This window comes from Xenopus tropicalis, chromosome 6, assembly GCF_000004195.4.
Source record: "Xenopus tropicalis strain Nigerian chromosome 6, UCB_Xtro_10.0, whole genome shotgun sequence".
NCBI classification, from domain to species: Eukaryota; Metazoa; Chordata; class Amphibia; order Anura; family Pipidae; genus Xenopus; species Xenopus tropicalis.
In genome coordinates this window covers 43896350-43922512 of record NC_030682.2, presented here as the reverse complement: position 1 = coordinate 43922512, position 26163 = coordinate 43896350, and the positions used below count along the sequence as shown (strand labels likewise).

General features: G+C 38.1%; 1 protein-coding gene across 3 annotated transcripts in view; it reads left to right on the top strand.

The window, feature by feature from the left end:
* Positions 1-26163, top strand: part of ankrd28 (ankyrin repeat domain 28) — an 81848-nt gene that overhangs the window by 9544 nt on the left and 46141 nt on the right. Inside the window, exon 1 of one of the 3 annotated variants that reach the window (XM_031904539.1) lies at positions 23291-24543. The exons of 1 other annotated variant lie outside the window; for it this stretch is intronic. In XM_031904539.1, the coding sequence (XP_031760399.1) occupies positions 24436-24543 (108 nt within the window). In that variant the 5' untranslated portion in view covers positions 23291-24435. Of the gene's footprint in view, positions 1-23290; positions 24544-26163 lie in introns of those variants that run through there. One more of the 3 variants, XM_012965566.3, reaches the window with a different exon arrangement.

Sequence of the window (26163 nt, the reverse complement as noted above, 5' to 3'; positions counted from 1 at the left end):
ACCCTAAAGTACTGACATTGGGAATGTTTTATATTAGACAGGTTATCCAAATTTCTTTCAGGGCTGTATAGTGCTTTGTGCTTTATGCTTAGATTTCATTGGTTTGAGTATACAATATATCTCAGCTTTATAGAAGTTAAATGGCAACTGAATATAAATAGATTTTATTGTTCTATTTCATCGCTCTAATAATTCTAGATGTTTCTTCCCACTCTTCCTACTCTTATTCTAATAAGCTGTGATTTCTCACCTCATTATTTGAAATCATGTTTTGTGTTTGGTGAACTGTGAATAATGTTAAATAAGAGTTTTAGGTGAAATATTTTTGTGTTTTTAAAATTTAAAAAGTTTGCTTGGGGAAAACATTTGATTTGTACCCGTGAACTCCAATAACCGTTCTTTCTGGAGTTAACTGCATAATACAAGGTAGATGTGCAGATATGGGAGAACATTTATGTATCAGCCATAGTTCCAAGAATATCTAGTCAACAGATTTTTGCTCCAGATCTTAGCCCAACTGACCTTCAAGCTGGGTTATGAGGTGTTTCTAGGACAGCAAATAATTATCTCCCCGAATCTCTCACTAACTTAGGCTTAGTCTGCTGCCTAAAGCCCCACCCCCAGGGGGGACAGCATCACAGTTGCCTTAGAGCAGGGGTCGGGAACCTTTTTGGCTGAGAGAGCCATAAACACCACATATTTTAAAATGCGGATGCTGCGGGGCAAGGTAGGGTGGGTCCCAAGGATGCCTGATGCGGATGCGATGCAGAGGAGGGCGTGGCCTGCGCTGGGCGGATAGAAGACGTGTTCTAAGGCTTAGAACACATCTTCTATCCACCGAGCGCAGGCCACGCCCCCCCATATTTTTTTATTAAAGATTTGACAGCGAGCCAGATGCAGCCATCAAAAGAGCCACATCTGGCTCCCGAGCCATAGGTTCCCTACCCCTGCCTTAGAGGGAAGTAGTACTGAATCAAAATAATGAAATAATTGCCTACAGTAGCTGAGATTTTGTGTTATATGGCTATATAAAGGAGATGGCCCCTAAACATTAAGCATCCCTACTTTTAGGTTTTTAGCGTGCCACAAGAGAGCTATAGACTCTTCATTGCTACTTGATAGTATTCATATCTAGTCAAATTTCTCATAAACAGTAAGGTTACAGCCCACAGTTCAGAGAGTTTTAATTACCACATTTCTCTGTGAATAATGCATGAATTAAAATGGCCTGTGTGACATTGCTTTTTACTTTTAATAAGCTATCACCGCATGATGCATTATCTTAATGTTAAGAATTGTTAGAGATTCACACAGTGTACTGAACTGTATAGTTGCTCATAGCTTCCACAAAAACTATTTTTTTTTAATATTGTAGTTAAGGGGGGGGGGGGGGGGCGGCGGCATGTGAAAGGGACAATCGTCAATGTCCTGGTTTTGTGCAAAACCAGGTGAGAATGCTCACGAGTCACTTTTTACAACTTGTTCCTTCACATAAAAACACGTTTATAAAGGCCTAAAAAAGGATGTAAGCGATCAATATAAACACAATAAAGCACATGCATAATAATAATATATGCATATAATTGCTAATGTGCTGTCTTTTTACTTCCATACCACAGATATTAAAATGTAAATATAGGATTTCATACCGATATTGTCCATAGACAAAGCATAAAATTACCTTGCAGGGTAATGTTATCAGTAGTTTATTGTATCAATCAGCAACTCACACTGTAGTTTTTTTTTTTTCCTGATGCTCCCACAGTCTTACACTGTCTTACACATTGAGTGTTTATGCACCTTATAGCCTTCCAAAACTCTTATTCTATGTTATTGATGTGACTTGTGGACAACTAAATTGTACACTATTTTAAGTAGAAAAAATGCCAGTTTAGATTTCTTTATAAATCAGAAGTTAATTTAATGTATAAACACACATATTTCAAATTATACTTTTGTTATGTTTAAAATTCTTTTGCAGTGAACTTAATTTGCCTAGGTTATAGAAAAGAGCAGAAATTTGTCTAATCATATTTGCTTTTCTCTTGGTTGGGTAAAAAACCTGCCTAACTTCTTCTGTATTCTAGAATTGAAGTGATCCAGCAGGTGTTTTGGTGTTACTGTTAACCCTATAAAAGAAACAAAACTTAAGATTCTGATAATCCTTAATTTAACAACTCAATCAACTCTTTTAAGTAGAAGATCAACAAGACCACTGGAACAACTCTCTGGATTAGGTGCTTAGGCTCTTATCTTCAGGATTCCCAGTTCAGATTTTTTTTTTTTTTAAATAAATCTGCCCCTAAATCTTAAGTGGTTAAATAGCAATAATAAGGGGCACATTAATTAAAGTACGACAGTTCCAATTACAAAAAAATAGTATTTTTTCTAAAGTTTACAACTTTTGTGTATTTTCTGCAATATTTTCATCAATTTGCGCAACTTTTTTGTATTCTGCAACAATTTGCGCAACAACATCGTATTTGTCGCAACGAGTACGAAAGTTTTGGATTCATTCAAGCTTTGGTTTCGTGACTTTCCTTGTGCCAGGTTGGAGCTGCAGAGTGCCATTGAGTTCTATGGGAGGCTTCCAAAATCATGCACTGGAGGTTTAAAGTCAGAAAGGTTTTCCCACCGTTTACGATCATTCGGACACAAAAATTTTGTGCCTATCAGATCGGCATTCGCAAACAATCATTTCAATACGAACATTTCAGTACGTAAGTACGAAATCTTCGTATTCACATGAACAGAATTTTCGTGACTTTTGCAATCATCATCAGAAATTAGCAGATTTCGTGATTCGTACTTGAATGAATGTGTCCCTAAGAGTTGCGCTTCCTTGGGAAACCTCTTTTGTAACCTTACAGGTTAAAGGATTGATGCATAAAGATGATAAAGAAATTGAAATGTATTCAAATTAATGAAATTCATCAAAATCAAAAGACTCCAGGTAGAAAAAGCCAATATAATAAGTTGTTTTTCCATCTGTAAGGGCCACTGGACCGATTTCCTTTGTCAAATTACTTTTTACATTGCAGTTGTTTCTTGTTCATTTTGGAAACCTATATGGCTTACATTCAACTTTCCCTTGTACAGGATAATAGGAAGTAACAGTGTCATCATCATCATATCCTAGCTTCCTAGCAGATGGAACTTTTAAACTCTGCTCATAAAAAGGTAAAGGCCTCTGGAACTAGATAGTGAACAGATGCTCTCTGATAATTTTGGCATAGATATAGAATACTTTTTCCCCCATACCCTTGTGTATTTCTAATAAAATAAATAAAATAGCACTGTATTCAGTAGTTTAAGCAGTTCATCTCCGATAATAGATGTAATACGGTATATACTCGAGTATGAGCCGAGGTAACTAATTTTACTTAAGAAAACTGGAAAAACTTATTGATTGGAGTATAAGCCTAGGGTGGGAAATGCAGCAGCTACTGCTAAGTTTCAATAATCAAAATAAATACCAATACAATTACATTAATTGAGGCATCGGTGGGGTATATGTTTTTAAATATTTCTAAAAAATATGTAAACTAGCTCTGTAAGTGGAGAAGAGGGTCAACAAACAATATGGTATCAACAATAATACCTTAAGGGTACTACCCCCATAGCTCAATCTGCAACCAAGTTAAAACACAAAGAGTTAAAATTCTTCAAAACTATATATAGTTTATATAGAATATAAAGTGTAATGTCTAGTGCAGAATGGGACAGGTGAGAAAGGTAGATGAAGCAACTGGAGGTGAAAAAGTTGCAGCTATAGTAGGATGCCTGTGGGTAGAGCATAGAGAGAAGGGGACAATTCAGGATTAAAAAAAAAAGTGGGACAGCAAACTAAAGGGGCAAACAGACTGTTAGGGTTTAAAAATAAAATTAAAGAAGCTGCCTGGTTAAGAAGGTGGCCATGGGCCATTATGGCACCAGACTCGAGTATAAGTGGAGGGTGACTTTTTCAGCATATTTTGGGTGCTGAAAATCTAGGCCTATACTCGAGTATATACAGTAAGTGTTCCTCCAGCTAGAGGCCTGCGTGAAACAATTTTTAAAAATCCGTGACTCACGACCCAACCCGTAACGCACATCTTAACCTGCTTGGACCCGCTACCCGACTCGCAACTGCCTAATCAGCAACCCACTCCTCAACCCACTGACCACTACTAAACAGGAAGTGCTGTTTCTGCAGACCAGAAGTGATATAATTCGAATTTTGTGGGAAACCCGCAGGTACCTGAACCGCTGCAGACTCCAGCGCATTCTATCACCTCTGTCCACTCCAGTCTCAAGAACTGGTTGTGCTTATTCCCAAAGCGCAACCATTGTCCCACGCTTGTTCTAGTGCACTATGGCACGCACATTTACATCATGGTGCCACTAAGTTCTGGTGCTGTTGTCATAGTTTCCTTATTTAAGTTGTTTTTGCCACCAGTTTATTGTCTTTGGTTTTTCATTCCCTGCTTCAGCATGGTTATGTTGGTTGTTTCTGGTTTAGATCCTTGCCTGTGCTCTGCTTACAATTCTTGTGACCTTCCCTGCTTTATTGCTTTTTTTTTTTTTTTTTTCAACAAAAAGTTGGTATCAAACAGCTTGTGACCTATAGAGTAAAAAGCTGGCCCGACAAGATCTAAGATGGGCAATATTGGGACATTCTGATCATTTGGCTGTAGGACCGAACGAGTGGATCATAACACCAAAGATACAGGCCATCGGGGCGAGGACCACATCAACAGGCCTATGCAGTCCTCAGTCCAATGGGAAAAATCAAACCTGCCCGATTGACGCCTGGCTGATTTTTGGCAGTTATCGATCAGGCCTGTCAGAGGGCCCCCGTACTTGGGCAGATAATCGTTGTGAAAGGTCTGAATTTCCGCTTAAATCTGCAGGTGTATGGCCATCTTTAGGCAAGTCTAAAAGAAAGCGAAGTCAGTAAAACCTTTGTAAAATATAATAAAAACAAAGAAAGGGTGATATTTATATGTTCCTCATTTTATATTTTCAAGAAAGATAGAAAGCTGAGGTATAGTGGTGCTTTAAATTTCAAGCCCTTAGTAATGCTGAAGAAATGCTTATCTTGATCAGATGCTTTTAGAGAAAGGTGAGGAAAATATAGTGGATTATGGATGTGTTTATTTACCGAACCTCTCTGTTCTCTGGTTTTGAGTCTTGACAAATCAAGTCTCCTCCAGGTCTGTTAATCTGCTGATTTGCAGTAGAATTTCAGGAGTGCAGAGAATGTAAACAGACAGGAAAAAAGTGCTTTAAAGTTATTTACAAATAACTTTAAAGGAATACAGTCCTGGGAAAACATGAATAGTCCTTCACTGAAGTCCGTTACAGATCTTTTTATATTTCATTTTAAAATTTCACATGGGCCTAGCCATTTCCCAGGGTGCCACATCCATGTGACTTGTGCTCTGATGAACTTCAGTCACACTTTACTGCTGAGCTGCAAGTTGGAGTAACTCCCAGTAGATATCAGAATAGCACTCATTAGTAAAAAACCCAGGTCCAACTGGGACTCCTCCAGTTACATGGGAATAGGAGAAACAATAGGTTACCTGAAAGCAGTTCTAATGTGTAACGCTGGTTCCTTCTGAAAGCTCATGCATTTTAGAAATAAAACGTATACCATAAAAATCATGACCGTGTCCCTTTAAAGCCACTGACATTTTGTAATTACTATATATCGGAAAGTTGCTAAGAATTGCATTTCCTGTGCCCTTGGGAGTTTTTTTTTTATTTTTAAAGGTGCCACGGGGCTAAATTATTAAGGAAAACAGTGCAGCACAGTACTTAGTAGACAGGTGTACAATTTATTACAATTATAGGCCTGTGTCTCACCACTAATAGTGCAGTGAAATAATCGTCTTAATCCTTTTACCCTGCATGTGATATGCACCAGGGAGTCAGGATTCAGACTGGAGAGAGTGCCCAGTGCTGCTGCTATCTTGCCATAGAACAGAATGGCATTTGCCTGCTTTGAGCAGCTAAACACTGTATGACAAGTTGACACTGCTGTTGACTTTGATAAATGTGTTAATTCTTTTAGGGCTCTGGCACACGGGGGAGATTAGTCGCCCGCGACAAAACTCCCTGTTCGCGGGCGACTAATCTCCCCGAGTTGCCTACCCCCGCCATCCCGCCGGCGAAAATGTAAGTCGCCGGCGGGATGGCACACGCAGCGGGGCGATTTCAGGAAATCGACGGTATGCGCGAAATCGCGCCGCCGCGTCTGCCATCCCGCCGGCGACTTACATGTTCGCCGGTGGGATGTCAGGGGTAGGCAACTCGGGGAGATTAGTCGCCCGCGAACAGGGAGTTTTGTCGCGGGCGACTAATCTCCCCCATGTGCCAGAGCCCTTTAAGGGGTGGTTCACCTTTAAGCTATCTTTTAGTATGTTATAGAATGACCTATTCTAAGCAAGTTTTCAGTTGGTCTTCATTATTTATTTAGTTTTTTAATTATTTGCAGCCGCCGCCTTCCAACTCTTTGCAGTTACTAAATGGGGGACACTGACCCAAGCAGCCAAAAAACTATTGCTCTGTGAGGCTTCAGTTTTATTGTTACTTTATGTAACTTTCTTTTCTATTTGGACCCTCTCCTATTCATACCAGTCTCTTATCCAAACCACACTCTGGTTGCTAAGGTGATATGGACCCTAGCAACCAAATAATAGCTGAAACTCCAGACTGGAGAGCTGAACTGAAAACAAAATAGCTAAACAACAAATAAAAAAAAATGAAGACCAATTACAAATTGTCTCAGAATATTACTCTTTGCATCATAATTTAATTTCCCCTTTAATTGGGGAAAATAGACATTTTTTTAAACTGGACCCTTTTTTATTGGTTGATTGATGCAGTTACTGTTTTCTATTTTGAGGTGACTTTGACAACAGGGGGCAGTAATGCAGGATATATTTTAAGAGGGATGACTAGAGAGAGCAATCACATGTAGGGAGTGAGACAGTAAAACATTGCTGTTAATTAGATTAATAGCCTTTCAGCAGCTCTGTAAAATTAAATGCATTGTAAAGCAGTTTATGTTCTTAAAACATTTCATTTATATATACAGACTAGATGGACAAGTTAGTTTATTGATGACATTAAGTTGTAAGTTTTATATAAAACACACGCCTATATAAGTCTGCTCTGACATAGTGTCTTTTATAGATGTCTGTTTTAGATTTGACTTGAGACAGAAAGCAGAAGGAAGTCAAGGCATGGTTGCACAGAAATAAAAAGGGAAGAAACCCTTAGAAGGATATTCTTGAAACTTTTTTCTAATGTCCAAGAGGCGTATATAACTTAACATTTGGTTTACTTTAGGCTGATGTCCCACGGAGATATTAGTCTCCTGCGATAGAGCTCTGCTATAGTGGGCTACTAATGTCTCCGAAAGGGAATCTGCTGGGGAAATCTGTATCGCTTCAGATTTTCAAAGTCGCACAAAATTGAAGGCGATAAGTAGACATTACCCATGGTAGCAGAGATCTATCACAGGCAACTAATCTCTCCATGGGACCTAAACCTTAATTTTTTATAAAGATTACAATCAGTACTACACTGTTAAGGAGAACTAAAGCCTAACTAAAGAAGTAGGGCGAAAATGTTGTGCATTATGTTTTGGGTTTCTGTACCCTCAAAATATAATGCATAGATAGAGTATAAATGTAACAGTAAAAAGCTGATTAGTAATTCATTTAGATTCACATTACATGACAGATCTAAAACCAGGACAATTACATCAGAATTGAATAATCAGCCCTGTAGCATCATCTTATATGACAGACAACCCTCATTTTCTGCTTGGGGGGGGGGGGGGGGGACAGAATCCAAGATGGGGAGCTCCTGTGACAACTGTAACAACCTATATCATTAGTACTATGGAGATGTTGAAACTTTAAGCCAGTGCAGCCAGTTTATAATATAAAATATGGCATTTCTAGCCATTTTCATTTTTAGGGTTTAGTGCTCCTTTAATGTACTTAAATGATAAAACACACCTTAGTACTTTTTAATCATTATATTTGATTTATCGAATTTGTAATTGAGTTGCATTCTACATGTAATTTAGGGATTATGCCCCAAGCAAATTACTTTTATCATGTATTTATAATGCACCAACATATTCTGCAGTACTGTACAATAAATGGTTACATACATGCAGTGCCCTCCATAATGTTTGGGACAAAGACACATTTTTCTTTCATTTACTCCTGTGCTCCTCGGTGTAAAATTATAAATCAAACAATTCAGATGTGATCAATGCTTGGGACCTGGGGTTTTTGAATAAGGGGGCTTTGTGTAATTTGGATCTTCATACCTTCATACTAAAAAATAATTTAGACTTCTTCAGTGATGCATAATAGGATTGTTTTGCCTTACAAGGATTAATTATATATCAGTTGGGATCAAGTACAGTTTTAAATTATTTGTTTAAAATGGACTATGAGAGATTGCCCTCCTGCAATTTGGAACTTTCTGGATAATGGGTTTCCAGATAATGGATCCTGTATCTATATAACCATGCTATCTAGCTCTATGTCAGTGGTCTCCAACCAGTGGCTTGTGAGCAACATGTAGCTCACCAGCTCCTTGGATGTTGCTCTCAGTGCCCCCATTCCTGACTTGATGGTAAATTTTGGTTGAATAAAAACACAATTTACTACCAAATAAATCCTCTTGTAAGCTGATAGTGTGCATAGAGGCTACCTAATAGCCAAGCTTAGCCCTTATTTTGCACCTCCATGGACTTTTATGATGCTTGTGTTCTCCGTCTTTTTACATTTGACTGTGGCCCATGAGTAAGAAAGGTTGGCGACCCCTGCTCTATGTATTTGGCAGATTATGGCATATATAGAGGCTTTCATGTAATGTGATGGAATAGCTGGAACCAAATAAAAAGCTTTGCAGGCCCCTAGTTGGACTGTACTATTCTGTAATATGGTGGTGCTGAAAAGTGCAGTGGCCTGCATTTACTGTAGTCAAGCACAAGTTGCATTTATATCAAAAAGCCAGGGCATAAAGGTGGCCTTACACAGTAAGTATTTTCTCCCAATATTCCCACCTAAACGATCAAATTACAACAGCGTGCATAGAAGCAGTCAGACCAAGGACCGCATCAACGTTCCAATGTGGTACCCAATCCGTTGGAAAAATCAAACCTGCCTAAACGATATCTGCCCAATTTTAGGCCAGATATCGGTAGGGTAGGCCTGTTGGGGATGCCCATAAGCAGGTAGATAAGCTGCGAATCAGGAAAAAAAGGAGACCACACAATGTGGAGAGAAAAAATAATAAAACTAGAGAACTCCTAGAGAAGTGTAAGAATTAGTTATACAGAGATCACTGCCCCAGTCTGGCTGCGCTCTGCACCTCATTCCGAATTAAAGATCTGGCACCTGCATGCGTCACACTTACAGTGGTGTGAAAAACTATTTGCCCCCTTCCTGATTTCTTATTCTTTTGCATGTTTGTCACACAAAATGTTTCTGATCATCAAACACATTTAACTATTAGTCAAAGATAACACAAGTAAACACAAAATGCAGTTTTTAAATGAGGGTTTTTATTATTTAGGGAGAAAAAAAATCCAAACCTACATGGCCCTGTGTGAAAAAGTAATTGCCCCCTGAACCTAATAACTGGTTGGGCCACCCTTAGCAGCAATAACTGCAATCAAGCGTTTGCGATAACTTGCAATGAGTCTTTTACAGTGCTCTGGAGGAATTTTGGCCCACTCATCTTTGCAGAATTGTTGTAATTCAGCTTTATTTGAGGGTTTTCTAGCATGAACCGCCTTTTTAAGGTCATGCCACAACATCTCAATAGGATTCAGGTCAGGACTTTGACTAGGCCACTCCAAAGTCTTCATTTTGTTTTTCTTCAGCCATTCAGAGGTGGATTTGCTGGTTTGTTTTGGGTCATTGTCCTGCTGTAGCACCCAAGATCGCTTCAGCTTGAGTTGACGAACAGATGGCCGGACATTCTCCTTCAGGATTTTTTGGTAGACAGTAGAATTCATGGTTCCATCTATCACAGCAAGCCTTCCAGGTCCTGAAGCAGCAAAACAACCCCAGATCATCACACTACCGCCACCATATTTTACTGTTGGTATGATGTTCTTTTTCTGAAATGCTGTGTTACTTTTACGCCAGATGAAACGGGACACGCACCTTCCAAAAAGTTCAACTTTTGTCTTGTCGGTCCACAAGATATTTTCCCAAAAGTCTTGGCAATCATTGAGATGTTTTTTAGCAAAATTGAGATGAGCCATAATGTTCTTTTTGCTTAAAAGTGGTTTGCGCCTTGGAAATCTGCCATGCAGGCCATTTTTGCCCAGTCTCTTTCTTATGGTGGAGTCGTGAACACTGACCTTAATTGAGGCAAGTGAGGCCTGCAGTTCTTTTGATGTTGTCCTGGGGTCTTTTGTGGCCTCTCGGATGAGTTGTCTCTGCGCTCTTGGGGTAATTTTGGTCGGCCGGCCACTCCTGGGAAGGTTCACCACTGTTCCATGTTTTTGCCATTTGTGGATAATGGCTCTCACTGTGGTTCGCTGGAGTCCCAAAGCTTTAGAAATGGCTTTATAACCTTTACCAAACTGATAGATCTCAATTATTTTTGTTCTCATTTGTTCGTGAATTTCTTTGGATCTTGGCATGATGTCTAGCTTTTGAGGTGCTTTTGGTCTACTTCTCTGTGTCAGGTAGCTCCTATTTAAGTGATTTCTTGATTGAAACAGGTGTGGCAGTAATCAGGCCTGGGGGTGACTACAGAAATTGATATTGAAATTGAAAATTGAAATTGATAAACCACAGTTAAGTTATTTTTTAACAAGGGGGGCAATCACTTTTTCACACAGGGCCATGTAGATTTGGAGTTTTTTTTCTCCCTTAATAACGTAAACCTTCATTTAAAAACTGCATTTTGTGTTCAATTATGTTATCTTTGACTAATAGTTAACAGTTTTTGATGAGCAGAAACATTTAAGTGTGACAAACATGCAAAAGAATAAGAAATCAGGAAGGGGGCAAATAGTTTTTCACACCACTGTATATATGAATTCCGTTCTTGCCGAATTCGGTGTTCAGAGGCTGGCTGAAACAGAGCAAAGAATTCTGTGGCAGATTATTTATACAGGAAGGCAGGGTGCAAAGTGAAGCAATAAATGGCCGATTGTATCTATTTTTGCACTTTGCACCCAGCCTTTCTGCTCCTCTTATAGCCACTATAGTTATAAAGTGTGACAGATCATGCCTTCTTTTAAAGGCTGTTACAACAAATTGTTTTAGTTACATATTTCTTTTATGTTATCTATATATTTAAAGATCTATTTGTGCATCAGTTTAGCATTTTTTGGCCTTGATGCAACAAACGCACCTGCTGTTAGTTACTGTGAGAGTTCCCTAAGGCTGATGCCACACGTGGCATTTTTACGCTGAGTATTTTCTAATTCTCTCGGCGGCTGAAAAACGCACAAAATTATCCATAGAAATAACTTGAAAAGACTCGAAGGAAACCACACAATGCGTAAATACGCTAGAAAACGCCTTACCACGAATTTTTCAAGCATTTGCCGAAATACACCGTTATTTGCACAGCAACATATTCCTATGTATACACAAAGGCAGATGCCAGACCTAGCGGAAATGCGCAGCGTTTTTTACTATTTCGCACTATTAGCACCATGGAAACGGGATTTGCTTCATCACCAGTACTAGGCTGAAAAACGCCATAGTCTGGCTGTGTGGCTTGTGCGGCGTTTTTAGGCTGAGAAAATAGGCAGAGTAAAAACGCCACGTGTGGCATCAGCCTAACTGACTGGCTGATTGCAGCAAGATCAGGGGAACTGACACTGCACGTGCTTCCGACAAACAGCAAATAGGGCTAAAAAATAATTTAACTCAAAAACTATAAGAAAAGAATCTTTTAAGCATTCATTTCAGTTGTGAGTTTTCTCTTTTTAATAATAGTAATGATTCCAATTTAAGCAATTCTTGTATCAAGCAGAGGTCTGAAAACAAAATATCCCTTGAAATGATGTTGGCTCACTGTCATGTTTAGTGATTGGTAGACATTTGCTTTTTTTGTGTGGGCAAGGTTCTTCCTTTATTCTCTCCTAACTACAAACGCAGTGGTAATGGAAATGTGTTGTTGGGAAAGTTTTGTGAAAGATTGGTAAAGATATTCTAGCATTTACTATGGTTCATGGAAAGGAGCATTGTCAAAAATATATTTCCACTAGATGGCAGCAAGAAATACAGAAACCTTTGTATATATCTTATATATTTTTTGCTGCCGAGGCCAGTTACCAACTTCTGAAAGCTGGGAAGAGGCAAAACAGGAAGCCATATAATTTAAAAACGATAAAAAAAAATTAAGATCAGCTGAAAAGTTGATGAGAATAAGCCATTCCATAACATAATAAATGTTAATTTAAAGGTGAACAACCCCTTTAAGTCCAGCCCCAACTGCTCATGTTCCTTGCAGCACTGCGCATAGGCATAATACACAGGGTAATTGGGACGTCATTGATAACAAGTGGCTTTCTCTATAATGCAGATATACATGAATGAGCTTGCTGCCCAAGGAGATATTAAAGATCCCAACCATAAACTTGTCTTCAGGTGCAAACGATGCAGCAGTCGTGCTGCTGAAAAGCTAATCATATATTAAAATTGTATTTTAAAATTTAACAAAATAATAAGGGATTCAGATGAGAGAAGAGAAACCTAATTGGCTGGAGCCAATATTAATGTATATTTTTTTTCATATATACCAAACTGTAATTCAGTTACTTCTATTATTTCTGTGTGTTTTTTTGTTTTTTTTAAATGCTACTTTTGATTTTATCACATTCAAATATATTATACAGTATTTGAAGTTTCTGAACATTTGCTTTAGTTCAGATTTGACACTGAAACGCTTCATCCTTTGCATATAAAATGGACTGTTTAATGAATGCCTCTTTTCAGCCAGTCATTTGTATTCTCTGCTTAGTTTTATATGGAGTGTAAAATGATGCAAGTTTAAAGTGTTTTTTAATTTGCTTGCCTTCTGTTTGAAAAATGTAAATCCATTTAACTTCTTTATTATAAAAAGTAATCTAATCTCAGTAATAATAACACAAGTCTGATTTGTGTGTTTCATAATCAAATTTATCTGCAACTTTTTGTGAACCTAGATGCCTATATTGTCCCTGACACTCACCTTCAGCATGTTCACTTACTCAGTTTCCCAAATCATTCTTCTCTGGGTAGTGATTTATAGAGATTCATTGGATTTTTATTACACCTGAGTTGGGCTTAGTGGAAGAGGGATGGCATAACAGACAAAGAAAGAAAACTGGGAATAACACCATCTCCCTTTTTCTGTAATAGTTTAAACAGTAAACTAAGCACAAACACCATACACATGTACATATGTACGAGGGGCAGGAACATTATTGGGACAGGCTGATGGCTCTTCCAAAGAATTCATTGGAGGAGGGGGGTTCGGAAGCATTTTTCAACTTTTCTATTCTGTCACAGGCTTTTTGTTCATCTAGTAAAACATGGTCTCTATTATGAGAACAAGCATCTATTTTGTTTTGGGTTTTTGATATATCCAGCAACTATCTGCAACTGTTGACAAACTGTAGGAATTATTTTTTTGTTATAAACCCAAATATCCAAACAAAAAATAACACAAATACATCTAGAATGGGATTTTACAGTTGCCAAACATAAAGGAAAAAACTAATGCTCAATATTATTTGTACATTTTGTGTGTCCAGAACATTGTGTATGCCATAGTGCTCACATTTCACTAATGTTTGGGTCTCCTTAACCCTGACAAATGAAGTAGATATAAAAGCTAGCACTAAATAAATTCTCTTACAGTTAAACTGTTGTACAAAAAGAGCATTACTAGATTGTTCACTGTATTGCATACCTTTATTCCAAATCTTGACGAATACTTATTTATAACAAGTAATAGATTAAATGTCTATTAGCAAAATTATTTTTAAAATATGTTATTAGAACTATTCTATATTCTAATAAAATATTTTAAAAATAATTTGTAAATTAAAAAAAAGTAATTGGTTACTAAGAGTAAATAAACGCTAATAAAGTATGTAGTTATACCAAGTTCAACCTAATTGGTTACTCTTGGTAACCAATTAGGTTGAACTTGGTATAACTACATACTTTATTAGTGTTTATTTAGTTTTTATAACTGGTATTTTCCAATGTTAAATTAGATTAAAAAATAGACTAGTAAATCACTTTCAGCGGTCTGTTAGCAATTTGTTTAGAAAGTACAGTTTAAAGACAGAAAAAAATGCTCACCCCAAATGTTGATGTTCTTTTCTTTAGTGCATACAGGTTGGATGAACATTCTATATATTCTGATTATTTCAGTTATATGGATAGAAAAGGGTAAGGGTCTTTTTATGTTAGGTGTGTAGCAGAGTTTGGAGTTGGACCGGCTTAGGGGCACATTTACTAAAAAAAAAATGGATTTTTTTTTGTTTTTAGAAACTCGCATAAACTCCAGAGAATGTTATGATTTAAAAATATTTGATCAATGATGTATTTATTAATATTCATGATAATCTGTAAGTTGATCATACAAAATTGAGAGTTTGTTCACTTGTTTATTTCTCTAAAAATTCGAGAAATTTGTTGAAAGTTTTGAGAATATTGTAGGAAATACTTGAATAAAAAGTGAAAATTTAAAATGGACGTTCATTTCCTTGAATTTTTTTCCAAAACAGGAAGTGGTCCAGTGGCCATTTTAGAAGCATTGGTGCTCATTCATGGAAAACAATGTGTTTAAGTTTCACTTGAAACTGTCTAAAATAGAAAATAATTGAAAGTGTGTGAAATAGAAAACAATGCTGGAATTCACTTCCCCTTGAAACTGTGTGAAAAAGAAGCCAATAATGCATTTAACTTCCCTTTAAAAATGTGTCAAGGACAGGCTCTCAATGGTTCTAGGCAGCCTAAACTTGGCACAATTTTTGAAAGTCTAAAAAAGTCACATAAAGTTTTATAAATAGCGAACATTTGTGGGTTTAAAAATATTCTCGCATTTTTTGAGAAAATACCCAGAATTATCTTGAATTTTCGAGAAACAAACAGAGAACAATCATATAATGCCAAAAAAACACATATGTAAATCAGGGAAGACAAACAAAAAAAAAATTCCAACTTTTTTAAAAAAAAAAAAACCCTTAGTTTATGGGCCCCTTCGTTTTTTAGCATAGTGTCAAATTTTCCATCATTTCCACCTGAAAGCATCAGTGCTGTTTGTTGTCAAGCAGCAGCATTTCAGCCAGAATACAACAATGCAGTGGCTTATATTTAACAATATGGATGGTAGTGGGGGCAGATTCCACTCATAAATGCCTACAATCTTCTTTATGTACGATCCCCCCAAGCATAATACCAGCTGGTAGAAAAAAAAGTGTTATGAAGAGTTAAGGGAGTTAGTGGTTTAGATTAGGCATTTTTACTTGGAAAAGTTTAATTCCTAATCTTAACATTAAATCCTTAAATATTATAAAGTACTAAAGTTGGAATAAGGTAATCTAATCCTTGTATGATCACTGAAAGTATCCCAATTGTATTTCAGTTACCATATACAAACAATGTGTATATACATAAAATCTAACAATATATTTGTATTTTGTTTAAAACTGAATAAAATGACTTGCCTGTTGAAATTTAAAAAAAAACAAAAAAAAAAACTTTTGAAACATTCATGGAAAGCCATGCATTTTAGTCACGTGCTTTTATTTCAGTGAATGTGTGTGTGATGTGGTTGGGAAGGCCCAGTATTCCTGTGACTCATTGCCATACGTTTTAAATAGCTACATGCACTGTCTGTCGCCACCCTTCTGCGGGCCCAGAATGTGGTGAATCATAACTTCTCTGTGTTTCCCAGATGGTAACTCCCCTTGCCTCCCCCCCTTCACTTCTGAAATGTGAACATCCTTCTCTAGGCTACTGTTAATGCACCCAAGGGAACTCGCAAGGAATTTGTGCCTTTCCATTTACGCATTTCTTCATTTTGTGTCCAGCTTAAGTTTTGAGGATGTGTTTACTTATTTAAGACACTTGTATGTTACAGCTGTGTATTCAGTTCACTCTACAAATAAAAACAGACACATACTTATCTGTGTTCTTATTTTATTAGCTTTATTTTATGTGAAATGGGATGTAGATGCTCATCGAAAGGGCTCTGAAGTTTGCTGATCTTTTGCTTTAAAATCTGGGGCAGGCTTTGAAGTGTGAATACAGAGATCCTGTATTGGCCTTCAGCAACTGTAATCAAATCAGGAATGCAAAGGTTATAGAGCAGAAGCCAGGACATTCTGTATCCTTGCTTTAACTTACCAGAAGTAACATTAACAGCTACTGAAGGCTTTGGGAAGTAGACATAGGACATCCCGCGATAGGACTTAATTGCTAGAACTAATTAGCCTTGATAAATCATGATTTATAATGATGGTTGAAAAGTATGTGGATCTATGATTTTTTTTTTTTTTTTTTTTTTTTTAATAATTACCTAAAGCCCCATTAGTAGTAACATTGCTAAATATATGTGTACAGTATATAGGTTACATATTTTTATTTAAAATTCTGATAACCCCCCCAAATAAGTTGCAGATGGGCAGGAGCCTGCAACCTGTTGACATACCTGCTGTCTGAGTTTCAGGGCAATGACTGATGTAGCCAGGCCCAGACTGGCAATCTGTGGATTTTGGCAAATGCCAAAGGGTTTGCTGTAAGATGCCATAGACCTGTGATCCCCAATCAGTGGCTTGTGAGCAACGTGTTTCTTGCCAACCCTTTGGATATTGCTCCCAGTGGTCTCAAAGCAGGTGCTTATTTTTGAATTTCTGGTAAGGAGGCAAGCTTTGATTGCATATAAACCCAGTATAAATGCCAAACAGAGCCTCCTGTAGGCTTCTATTCAGCATAGGGGCTATCAAATGGCCAATTATAGCTCTAATTGCCCCCACCAGGAACTTTTTTCATGCTTTTGTTGCTCTCCAAAACTTTTTTCATTTGAATGTGACTTGCAGGTATAAAAGGTTGGGGATCCCTGCCATAGACAGTCACTGTTTAGTGGACTGGTGGGGGGCTGTTTGGGCCTTTCTGTACTTGAAATGCCAGGGACTATTTTGAATCCTAGTCCAGGCCAGAATGTAGCTATTTGCGCTCCTGCTTAAAAAGGAAAATGCATAAGAAGAGCACACTCATGAGCCAGCACTTAAAAGGTGCCAACCACTTAGCTACCATTCCACCCATATCATGGGATCATAGTTGCTAGTTGTGTTGTGTTAAATGGTGCTTGCATTTTGGGCTGGTGCATTTTTTTAGCTGTGCACAAAATAGCTAACACCACCCTAGGATCTTGCCTATAATATTATGATAAATTATCATACATTGCAAATGGGTTTTGTTTAATTTATTTATTTTTTAGACTGCGTCTTATTTTGGCCAATTGCTAGGAAACAGCAGATAAACGTAAAAGTTACTTTTTTTGTCTGGAGCTAAAATATAGACAGTAGTTTAAAATTATTTACAGGCAGTTAAACCTAGCAAAATTTCTAGTGTGCTTTGTTTGGATGCAAACTGGTACTTTACTTGTCACTTAACTTGTATTTGTGTATGTGTTTTTGACCGGTTTCCTTTGCTATCTTTGTGTACATGTGACCGTTAAAGCACAAATTGATATTTGTAACTGGGCAAGTACAAGACAGGTATGCAGTGTTTCTGTTTTTTCACTTTTTCTCTGTACAGGTATGGGATACCTTATCCGGGAACCCATTATCCAGAAACCCATTATCCAGATAGCTCCGAATTACGGAAAGCCTGTCTCCCATAGACTCCATTTTAATCAAATAATTCAGAATTTTATAACTGATTTTCCTTTTTCTCTGTAGTAATAAAACAGTACCTTGTCATTGATCCCAACTAAGATATAAATAATCCTTATTGGATGTAAAACAATCCTATTGAGGTTAATTAATGTTTTATTGATTTTTTGTTTAGTAGACTTAAGGTATGGAAATCCAAATTATGGAAAGACCCCTTATCCGGAATACCTTTGGTCCCAAGCATTCTGGATGACGGGTCCTATACCTGTACTGTTAATTTGTTACTTGGATGTTCCTGTTAAAACTTGGAATTGTGGCAGATGTTGGTGCCAGTGCTGCTTGGGCTGTTTTTCTTAGGATTACAATTTAAAACAGTGACTGCACATGTATGCAAGAAAGTCAGAGTGCATGGCACATACACAGGTCCTTCTCCAAAAATTAGCATATTGTGATAAAGTTCATTATTTTCTGTAATGTACTGATAAACATTAGACTTTTATATATTTTAGATTCATTACACACAACTGAAGTAGTTCAAGCCTTTTATTGTTTTAATATTGATGATTGTGGCATACAGCTCATGAAAACCCAAAATTCCTATCTCAAAAAATTAGCATATCATGAAAAGGTTCTCTAAACGAGCTATTAACCTAATCATCTGAATCAACTAATTAACTCTAAACGCCTACAAAATCGCCGAAAAAGCCTCGCGAGTCTTTTTCGGCGATTTGCGCGAAATCGCGCCGCCGCGTCTGCCATCCTGCCGGCGACTTACATGTTCGCCGGTGGGATGGCAGGGGGAAGGCAACTCGGGGAGATTAGTCACCCGCGAGCAGGGAGTTTTGCCGCGGGCGACTAATCTCCCCGTGTACCAGAGCCCTAAGACACAGAAATAAATTTCTGAACGAATAGGCTGTTCCCAGAGTGCTGTATCAAGGCACCTCAGTGGTAAGTCTGTGGGAAGGAAAAAGTGTGGCAGAAAACGCTGCACAACGAGAAGAGGTGACCGGGCCCTGAGGAAGATTGTGGAGAAGGACCGATTCCAGACCTTGGGGGACCTGCGGAAGCAGTGGACTGAGTCTGGAGTAGAAACATCCAGAGCCGGCGTGTACAGGCGTGTGCAGGAAATGGGCTACAGGTGCCACATTCCCCAGGTCAAGCCACTTTTTAACCAGAAACAGCGGCAGAAGCGCCTGACCTGGGCTACAGAGAAGCAGCACTGGACTATTGCTCAGTGGTCCAAATTACTTTTTTCGGATGAAAGCAAATTTTGCATGTCAATCGGAAATCAAGGTGCCAGAGTCTGGAGGAAGACTGGGGAGAGGAAAATGCCAAAATGCCTGAAGTCCAGTGTCAAGTACCCACAGTCAGTGATGGTCTGGGGTGCCATGTCAACTGCTGGTGTTGGTCCACTGTGTTTTATCAAGGGCAGGGTCAATGCAGCTAGCTATCAGGAGATTTTGGAGCACTTCATGCTTCCATCTGCTGAAAAGCTTTATGGAGATGAAGATTTCATTTTTCAGCACAACCTGGCACCTGCTCACAGTGCCAAAACCACTGGTAAATGGTTTACTGACCATGGTATTACTGTGCTCAATTGGCCTGCCAACTCTCCTGACCTGAACCCCATAGAGAATCTGTGGGATATTGTGAAGAGAAAGTTGAGAGACACAAGACCCAACACTCCGGATGAGCTTAAGGCCGCTATTGAAGCATCTTGGGCCTCCATAACACCTCAGCAGTGCCACAGGCTGATTGCCTCCATGCCACGCCGCATTGAAGCAGTCATTTCTTCAAAAGGATTCCCGACCAAGTATTGAGTGCATAACTGAACATAATTATTTGAAGGTTGATTTTTTTTGTATTAAAAACATTTTTCTTTTATTGGTCAGATGAAATATGCTAATTTTTTGAGATAGGAATTTTGGGTTTTCATGAGCTGTATGCCACAATCATCAATATTAAAACAATAAAAGGCTTGAACTACTTCAGTTGTGTGTAATGAATCTAAAATATATGAAAGTCTAATGTTTATCAGTACATTACAGAAAATAATGAACTTTATCACAATATGCTAATTTTTGGAGAAGGACCTGTATATGGTAACGGGGGTTCCAAATAGTGGGCCTGAATTAGGAGAAGCCAGAAGTAACGGGTAGGGGATTGGGGTATAATTATTGTTATTTGCTGTTCTGCATCCTCATTGGTTTTCTTGTAGCCTGTACAAATACAAATCTTTTTTTTTTTGTTTTGTTTACCAATGCTTGCATGCACACACACGTATACATATAAAATAGGGGATATTTTAAAGGGGAATAAAGCATAAATAATATATGTCCCCATGTTGAAGTTTAATTTCTACATTTTTGGTCCCCCACAATAGTACTGCTGTCATCACTTATGCCTAAACAGCCTTGAAAACTGGGCTGCAGAAATGGAATGGCTTGGTGCTGCCAGTAATTGTTTTGGGGAAATTGAGCAATTAGAGCAGTGCAAGAGGTTACTTTTAATGGAATGATTATTTCTATTTTCGGTGTATAATGCTCAAATACATTACATTGTAGGATTCTTCTATGAAGCCAAATTCACAAGCAGTCTGCAGTTTTGCTTACCAACAATGCCACATTAATGAAATTCTAGCATAAATACGCTTGCAGAATAGCACATACTGCAATTTGCAAAGGCTTCACCAATATAGCTGAAAACAGGTGTCCGTGTTTGTAAATCACACACACAAGTTGTTTTGGTTTGTGTCTTTGTGAGCGTGAATTGTGTCAGTTCTGCAACAATTGTGAAAACAGTGGCAGAAAGTTAGTGTCAAACATTAGGTGCAAGTCCGTTGGCTTGGGTAGGTGCTGCATGCAAAAGATTTAAGTTATGGAAATCCAAATTACGGAAAGATCCCTTATCTGGAAAACCCCAGGTCCCGACCATTCTGGATAACGGGTCCCATACCTGTACTGTTGACTTTGTGTTTGCATGCATAAATGAACCTTTATATGTCTCTTTTTTTACCATACTAAGATAATAAAACTGAGACACGGGTTAATTCTAAAACCTTAACTTGTACCCATGACAACATAGGTGGAATGAGTTGTCTTGTTTTGTTGCACTTCAAAAATATTGCTTGGTGCAGTTGGTATAGATGGTTCCTGGCATCTTGCCAGTGTGCACATTGGTATGAGACATACACTTCCTTCAGGATAAAATGCATAGTGATTCATGCACTAGCCAAGGGAGGATTTCCTGAGTATTTGCTAAGGCAGGGGACTCCTTTGCAAGCAGTTTTTTATGAGAACTTCTTTCCCACAAATACTTTCTTGCAGATTCTATTGATGTAATTGCTCATTTTATTCTGAAACCTGAAGGCTGATAAAGATCATAGAGGGAATTTATTATTGCCTCGTATGCAGGTCAGAAGGATTTAGGGGCACAAAAATGGAGCACTTGCATCTGGGGCAATAGCTGCTCCTTGAGTCAGATTAAAAAAAACAGGACTCTCCTGCATGTACCCTAGTCTGTGTGAGAATAGTGTGCAAGCTAAGGGACATTGTCAGGGGCACCCACCACCTCCCCCTATGAATACAGGGTTTCCAAATAAAGACAGCAGTGTTCAGATGGAGACTGGGCTCTTTTCACTTCAGTAGTGCAGAGAGCTGCACCCAAAGGCATGACATTTGGGGCAACATGCGTGAAAAAAATGGGCACTTTGTGCTTTCTAATGGGAACCATATGTCATTATTGTCACACTTATCCTTTCAGATATGTCATTCTCTTTAAATTAAAAATACAAGGGCATACAAAAATAGGCATGTAAAAATAGACATTTAAAATTAGCTTTTTAAAATGTGTTCAATGCGAATGTATATGTAACGCACCCACGAGGCCTGTACTGATAATAGGGGTTTGAGGTCAGACACCTGTGTCAGATGCCTAACTCTGGCTCCATATAGTTTGCCTGCTTCTAAAATATGCCTGACCTTCATGTATGAGCTCTGCATTTAGTTTGTGTTCACAGTGCCCTCAAATGTATGTGCATGGATACTCTTTTCCTGTGTATGTACTTTTATTTGGGAATGAGTACCAACTGATTTTTAACATGGATTTTTGTATGTTACATTAAAATATACCATGATTCAAAGTTCATTTTTTTCAGGCAAAGAATAGCAGTTCTGTATCCTAGGGCAGGGATTCCAAATCTATGTGTCACAACCCAAAATGGGTTCTAATGCTCCCCTTCCAGCATTAAAGAATACTTAAGATGAGATGTATATTCTCAACCCACTTTACCAACTTAATTTGAGTCCCATGAGAAAAAGGTTAAGAAACACTACAGCTCATTAATTATCACTGTGCAAATTTGCAGTTGTACTAAGGATGCGCCAAATTCAGAATTCGGTTTTGGATTTGCCTCTTTTAGCAGGTTTCGAATTAATGTTGCCTGGCTGAAACAAATCTAAATCCTTAAAATCACATAACTTTTTCCTCATTTAAACACGGAAGTTGAACATTTTTAACTTCGCACGTGGTTCTCTTTACCCCTTTTATATCTTAATTTGCATATACAAATTAGGATTTGGTTCGGTATTTGACCAAATCGCAAATAGTGGATTTGGTGCATCCCTAACATGTACAGTAACCCATGGCAACCAATTAAATTTGTCCTTTGTCGTTCTTCCTGGTAATGGCTGAAAAAAAGCTAACCGCTGATTAGTTGCTGGGGGTTTCTGTCCAGGTGCAATTTTGCCCACTGTTAATAAATGAGCCCCACTGAGATTTAGCAGGAAGGCTTTGCCAATGTATAACAAAAGTGCTTGCTTCTGATTGTTATTTACTATTGAAAGGGTATAAGTGCTGCTCCCAATATAAAAGTATCAGTTCCATGTCTGATTGCTGATGTGATGAAATACAATGACAGAGAATAAGGGGAGCTGCTCTTTCAGTACAGTACAAAAAAGCCGTCTGCTTCATATACAAAACTCTCTATTCATTGTTTCCCCCCAGATCCTAATATCTTGTAGCTAATTAAATGTTGTCAGATTCATGTTTAGTAGATGTATGTCTTGCTCACTGCAGTGAATTATGAAAAAGAATATTTTTTTTGCCTAAATGAAACAGCCTTTTTTTTGTCTGAGCTTTAATTCCACATATGAAAGTAGTTAGAAATATTTTCTAAACTCAGCCAGAACATCCAATTTACAAATTTTCCATGCGGATCATGAAGGAAAGGTTGAAACTTCAAGTAAAGACCGTTTTTCCATTTTGGGCAGATTAGTCACTAAACCACCAATATTGTGAGTGACGACTGCAGACTGGGACCTCCAGCCCCTCCCCTACACAGGAAGTTACTGGTTGGTGTAGAACACAGACCGAAATCTCCTGTTAGCATGTGAGCATTACTAGGCATTTCATCCTGCAGCTCTGCAGTGTGTTTGCTTCTTTCCGTAACAGCTGGGATGGAATGCTGCTACTGCTGGGGGAGGCATTTTAGCCAGTGCTCTTCTACAAGCGGCCTCTCTGCCTGGGGCTCTGCAGCTTTCAAAGCTATCTGCTGAACAAAGGGGTCGTTCTGGAAATGCATAAGATAGAATATTATTCAGCGTGGCACTGACGGAGGGCTTGGCTTCGGAGGTGATGGCATTAAGATGCTTACATGTTGGAAGAAACACCGATGCATGCTTTGAATGAGGATTCCAAAGGATGCTGCTTGCTCATACCGATGAACTACTTTGACAGCCAGATTTCCAACTCATTAAGTTGCTGCTAATGATTTGTACGGTTGCAGTACTTTTGGCGTTGTGTGTTTTTTTTGGACCAGCAATTCTATGGTGTTAACCTGGAATGACAGTAATTGCAGCCTATTGTTTTGTAAATGAAGTAAACACATCATTTTGTGCCATTTGGGAATTAGCTGGATACGTGTCTCCTGGAGTGCCCTAGCCACTTGTGGCCTGAGTCATCACGTGTATACGAAAAAACTGCAATCCAGAACTAACCGCCAGCTTCTACAGTTGTCAATTTTGTGGACGTTTCTGGATATATATTTATTGCATAAGCTACAAATTATTCTAACATACTATGGACAAACCCTGGACAAATGCAGCTTTTTTTCAACTTGATTTTATAGCTGCTAGAAAAAGCTGACTGTTACATTTAGAAATTGACCTTAAATGATGCTGAGTAGTTTTCCTATGTGTGCTTTGATGGAGAAACGGTTCTTAACCATTGCTAGTGCTGTGACTGCTTACTAGTTAATGGTTTTACTTTAAATGTTTTAATGAAGAAATAGTTTATGGTTAAAGAGGCATTTTATTTAATATGAAATATTTTCTTAAGTCTTTTTACAGTGTTTTAAAATAGATGCGAACTAGTAATTGGCATGTATTATGAATGAATGATGAATAATGAGCGTTTTCAAAGTCTGTACATGTGTTACAACACAACCCTAAAGCATACTAGTACAGCATAACAGAAGAAACATCTATAAACGGGACAATTTCTTATTGCCTTACTGTTTTAGTAAATGAAATAGAACCTCATTAATAGATCGAATGAGCCGCGTATGCATTGTGGTTTTGGAGGAGGGGGAAGATGATGCTCCTCACTTTACTTCCAAGTTACCTCAAAGAAAAATTTTAACTCCACCTGGAATTGTAACGGTAAGATAGGGGCCTATTTTGCTATGCTAACATAAGCAAATTTTTGTTTATATGGTTAAAGAAAAAGTGCTGTTTAACGGTATTTTAGCTGTTTTTTATGTAATGCAAAAAGAATTTACAATGAGCACAGGTGACTGGTGTATTTGCTCTATTTTCACAATGAGCACGGTATTAATGTTATAAGGTTTTGTTAATGGTTGACCAAGCGTACTGTTAACTAACCTTCAGGCTCAACCCTCTGCTTTGACTTCACCAGGCCACTTCAGGGTGGCCAGCCTGGGGACTGCATTCTCTTAAAGAACCACAGGTATGGGATGTATTACTGGGAAATCAAGTTATCCAGAAAGCTCTAAATTACATTAATGACATTTTGTATGGTATCCAAGTTAAACATACAGTTTTTCATGACAGATTTGTATTTTTTTATGTAATAATAAGACAACTTGTACTTGATAGTAACTAAGCTAGATATTTGGTTTTCTTAATGATTGAATGTATTTTAGCAGCTTTACCACATTATGGAAAGACCCATTAAACAGAACAGCTCAGGTCCCAAGCATTCCTGATAATACATCCCATACCAGTATTATGAAGGATGCTCTTGCTAGTTCCTTTATCTTAAAGAAATATAAACTGTCACCAAAAATATTGCCTCTGACATTTCTGAATGATTGAAGACTGATGGCCTTCAGTTATGAAAGAACAGCAAATAACCTTATGTTTGGTAGACTTTGCTTGCTTGGCATATTCAGATTTGATGCATACAAAGATTCCTTTCATGGAACATGTTATTGAAAATGACTCAGTGCCTTCTGGTACATTTCTTTGCATGATTTGTGCAGAGAAAATGTTTGTATCAGACAGTAAAGCTAGAGAAGTGGAGGGAAGTCTGAAGCTTTCTAGATGCTTATTGCTTCTGATCAGAAACTGACATGCATTTACATTGGAGATGGTGTGTGTATAGGCAGCCTGGTGAGAAATTATGAGGGCCCATTATTTTCACTTTTATTTCTTTTCTTTGGGCCTAATAAACACTGGCGGTTACTTCAATAAGGCTGATGCCCGTATGGCCTACTGGTTTTACCATCACCTGACAATGCACTCCTATGGGGTTTTCACATTTTCCTCTCTGATCTGTTGTCTTACCATGAAAACAAATTGCCTGTCTGTCTGTTTCATCAAGAACATTTTCCATAAAAGCAATATATTTCCATTGATTTAGATATTTCTTAATAAAAATTAACGTTATCTTTATAAAGAAAAAGCTACTTGAAATATTGAATACAAAAGGAATAGTTAACTTTTAATTGTATCCCAAGTAGGTTATGTTCTATTTGAAGGACCTGTACAACAACATCAGTTTTTGGTTTTGTTAAAATCTTTGGTCCGTTGACGAAGTTGCCAAACAAAGTGGAACTTTCCCCGATACGCCCACCTCGAGATGGACAATATTGAGTCACACAGATGGGATACAAGCCATTAGTATAAGGGCCGCATCAATGATGCGCTTCTCGTCCTTGCGGGCCAACTTTGGCCAGATTTTATTCTAGTAGGCCCCATACATGGCCCGAAATGCTGCTGACTCGGTCCGTCAGCAGCTTTTATCGGCCTGTGTATGGA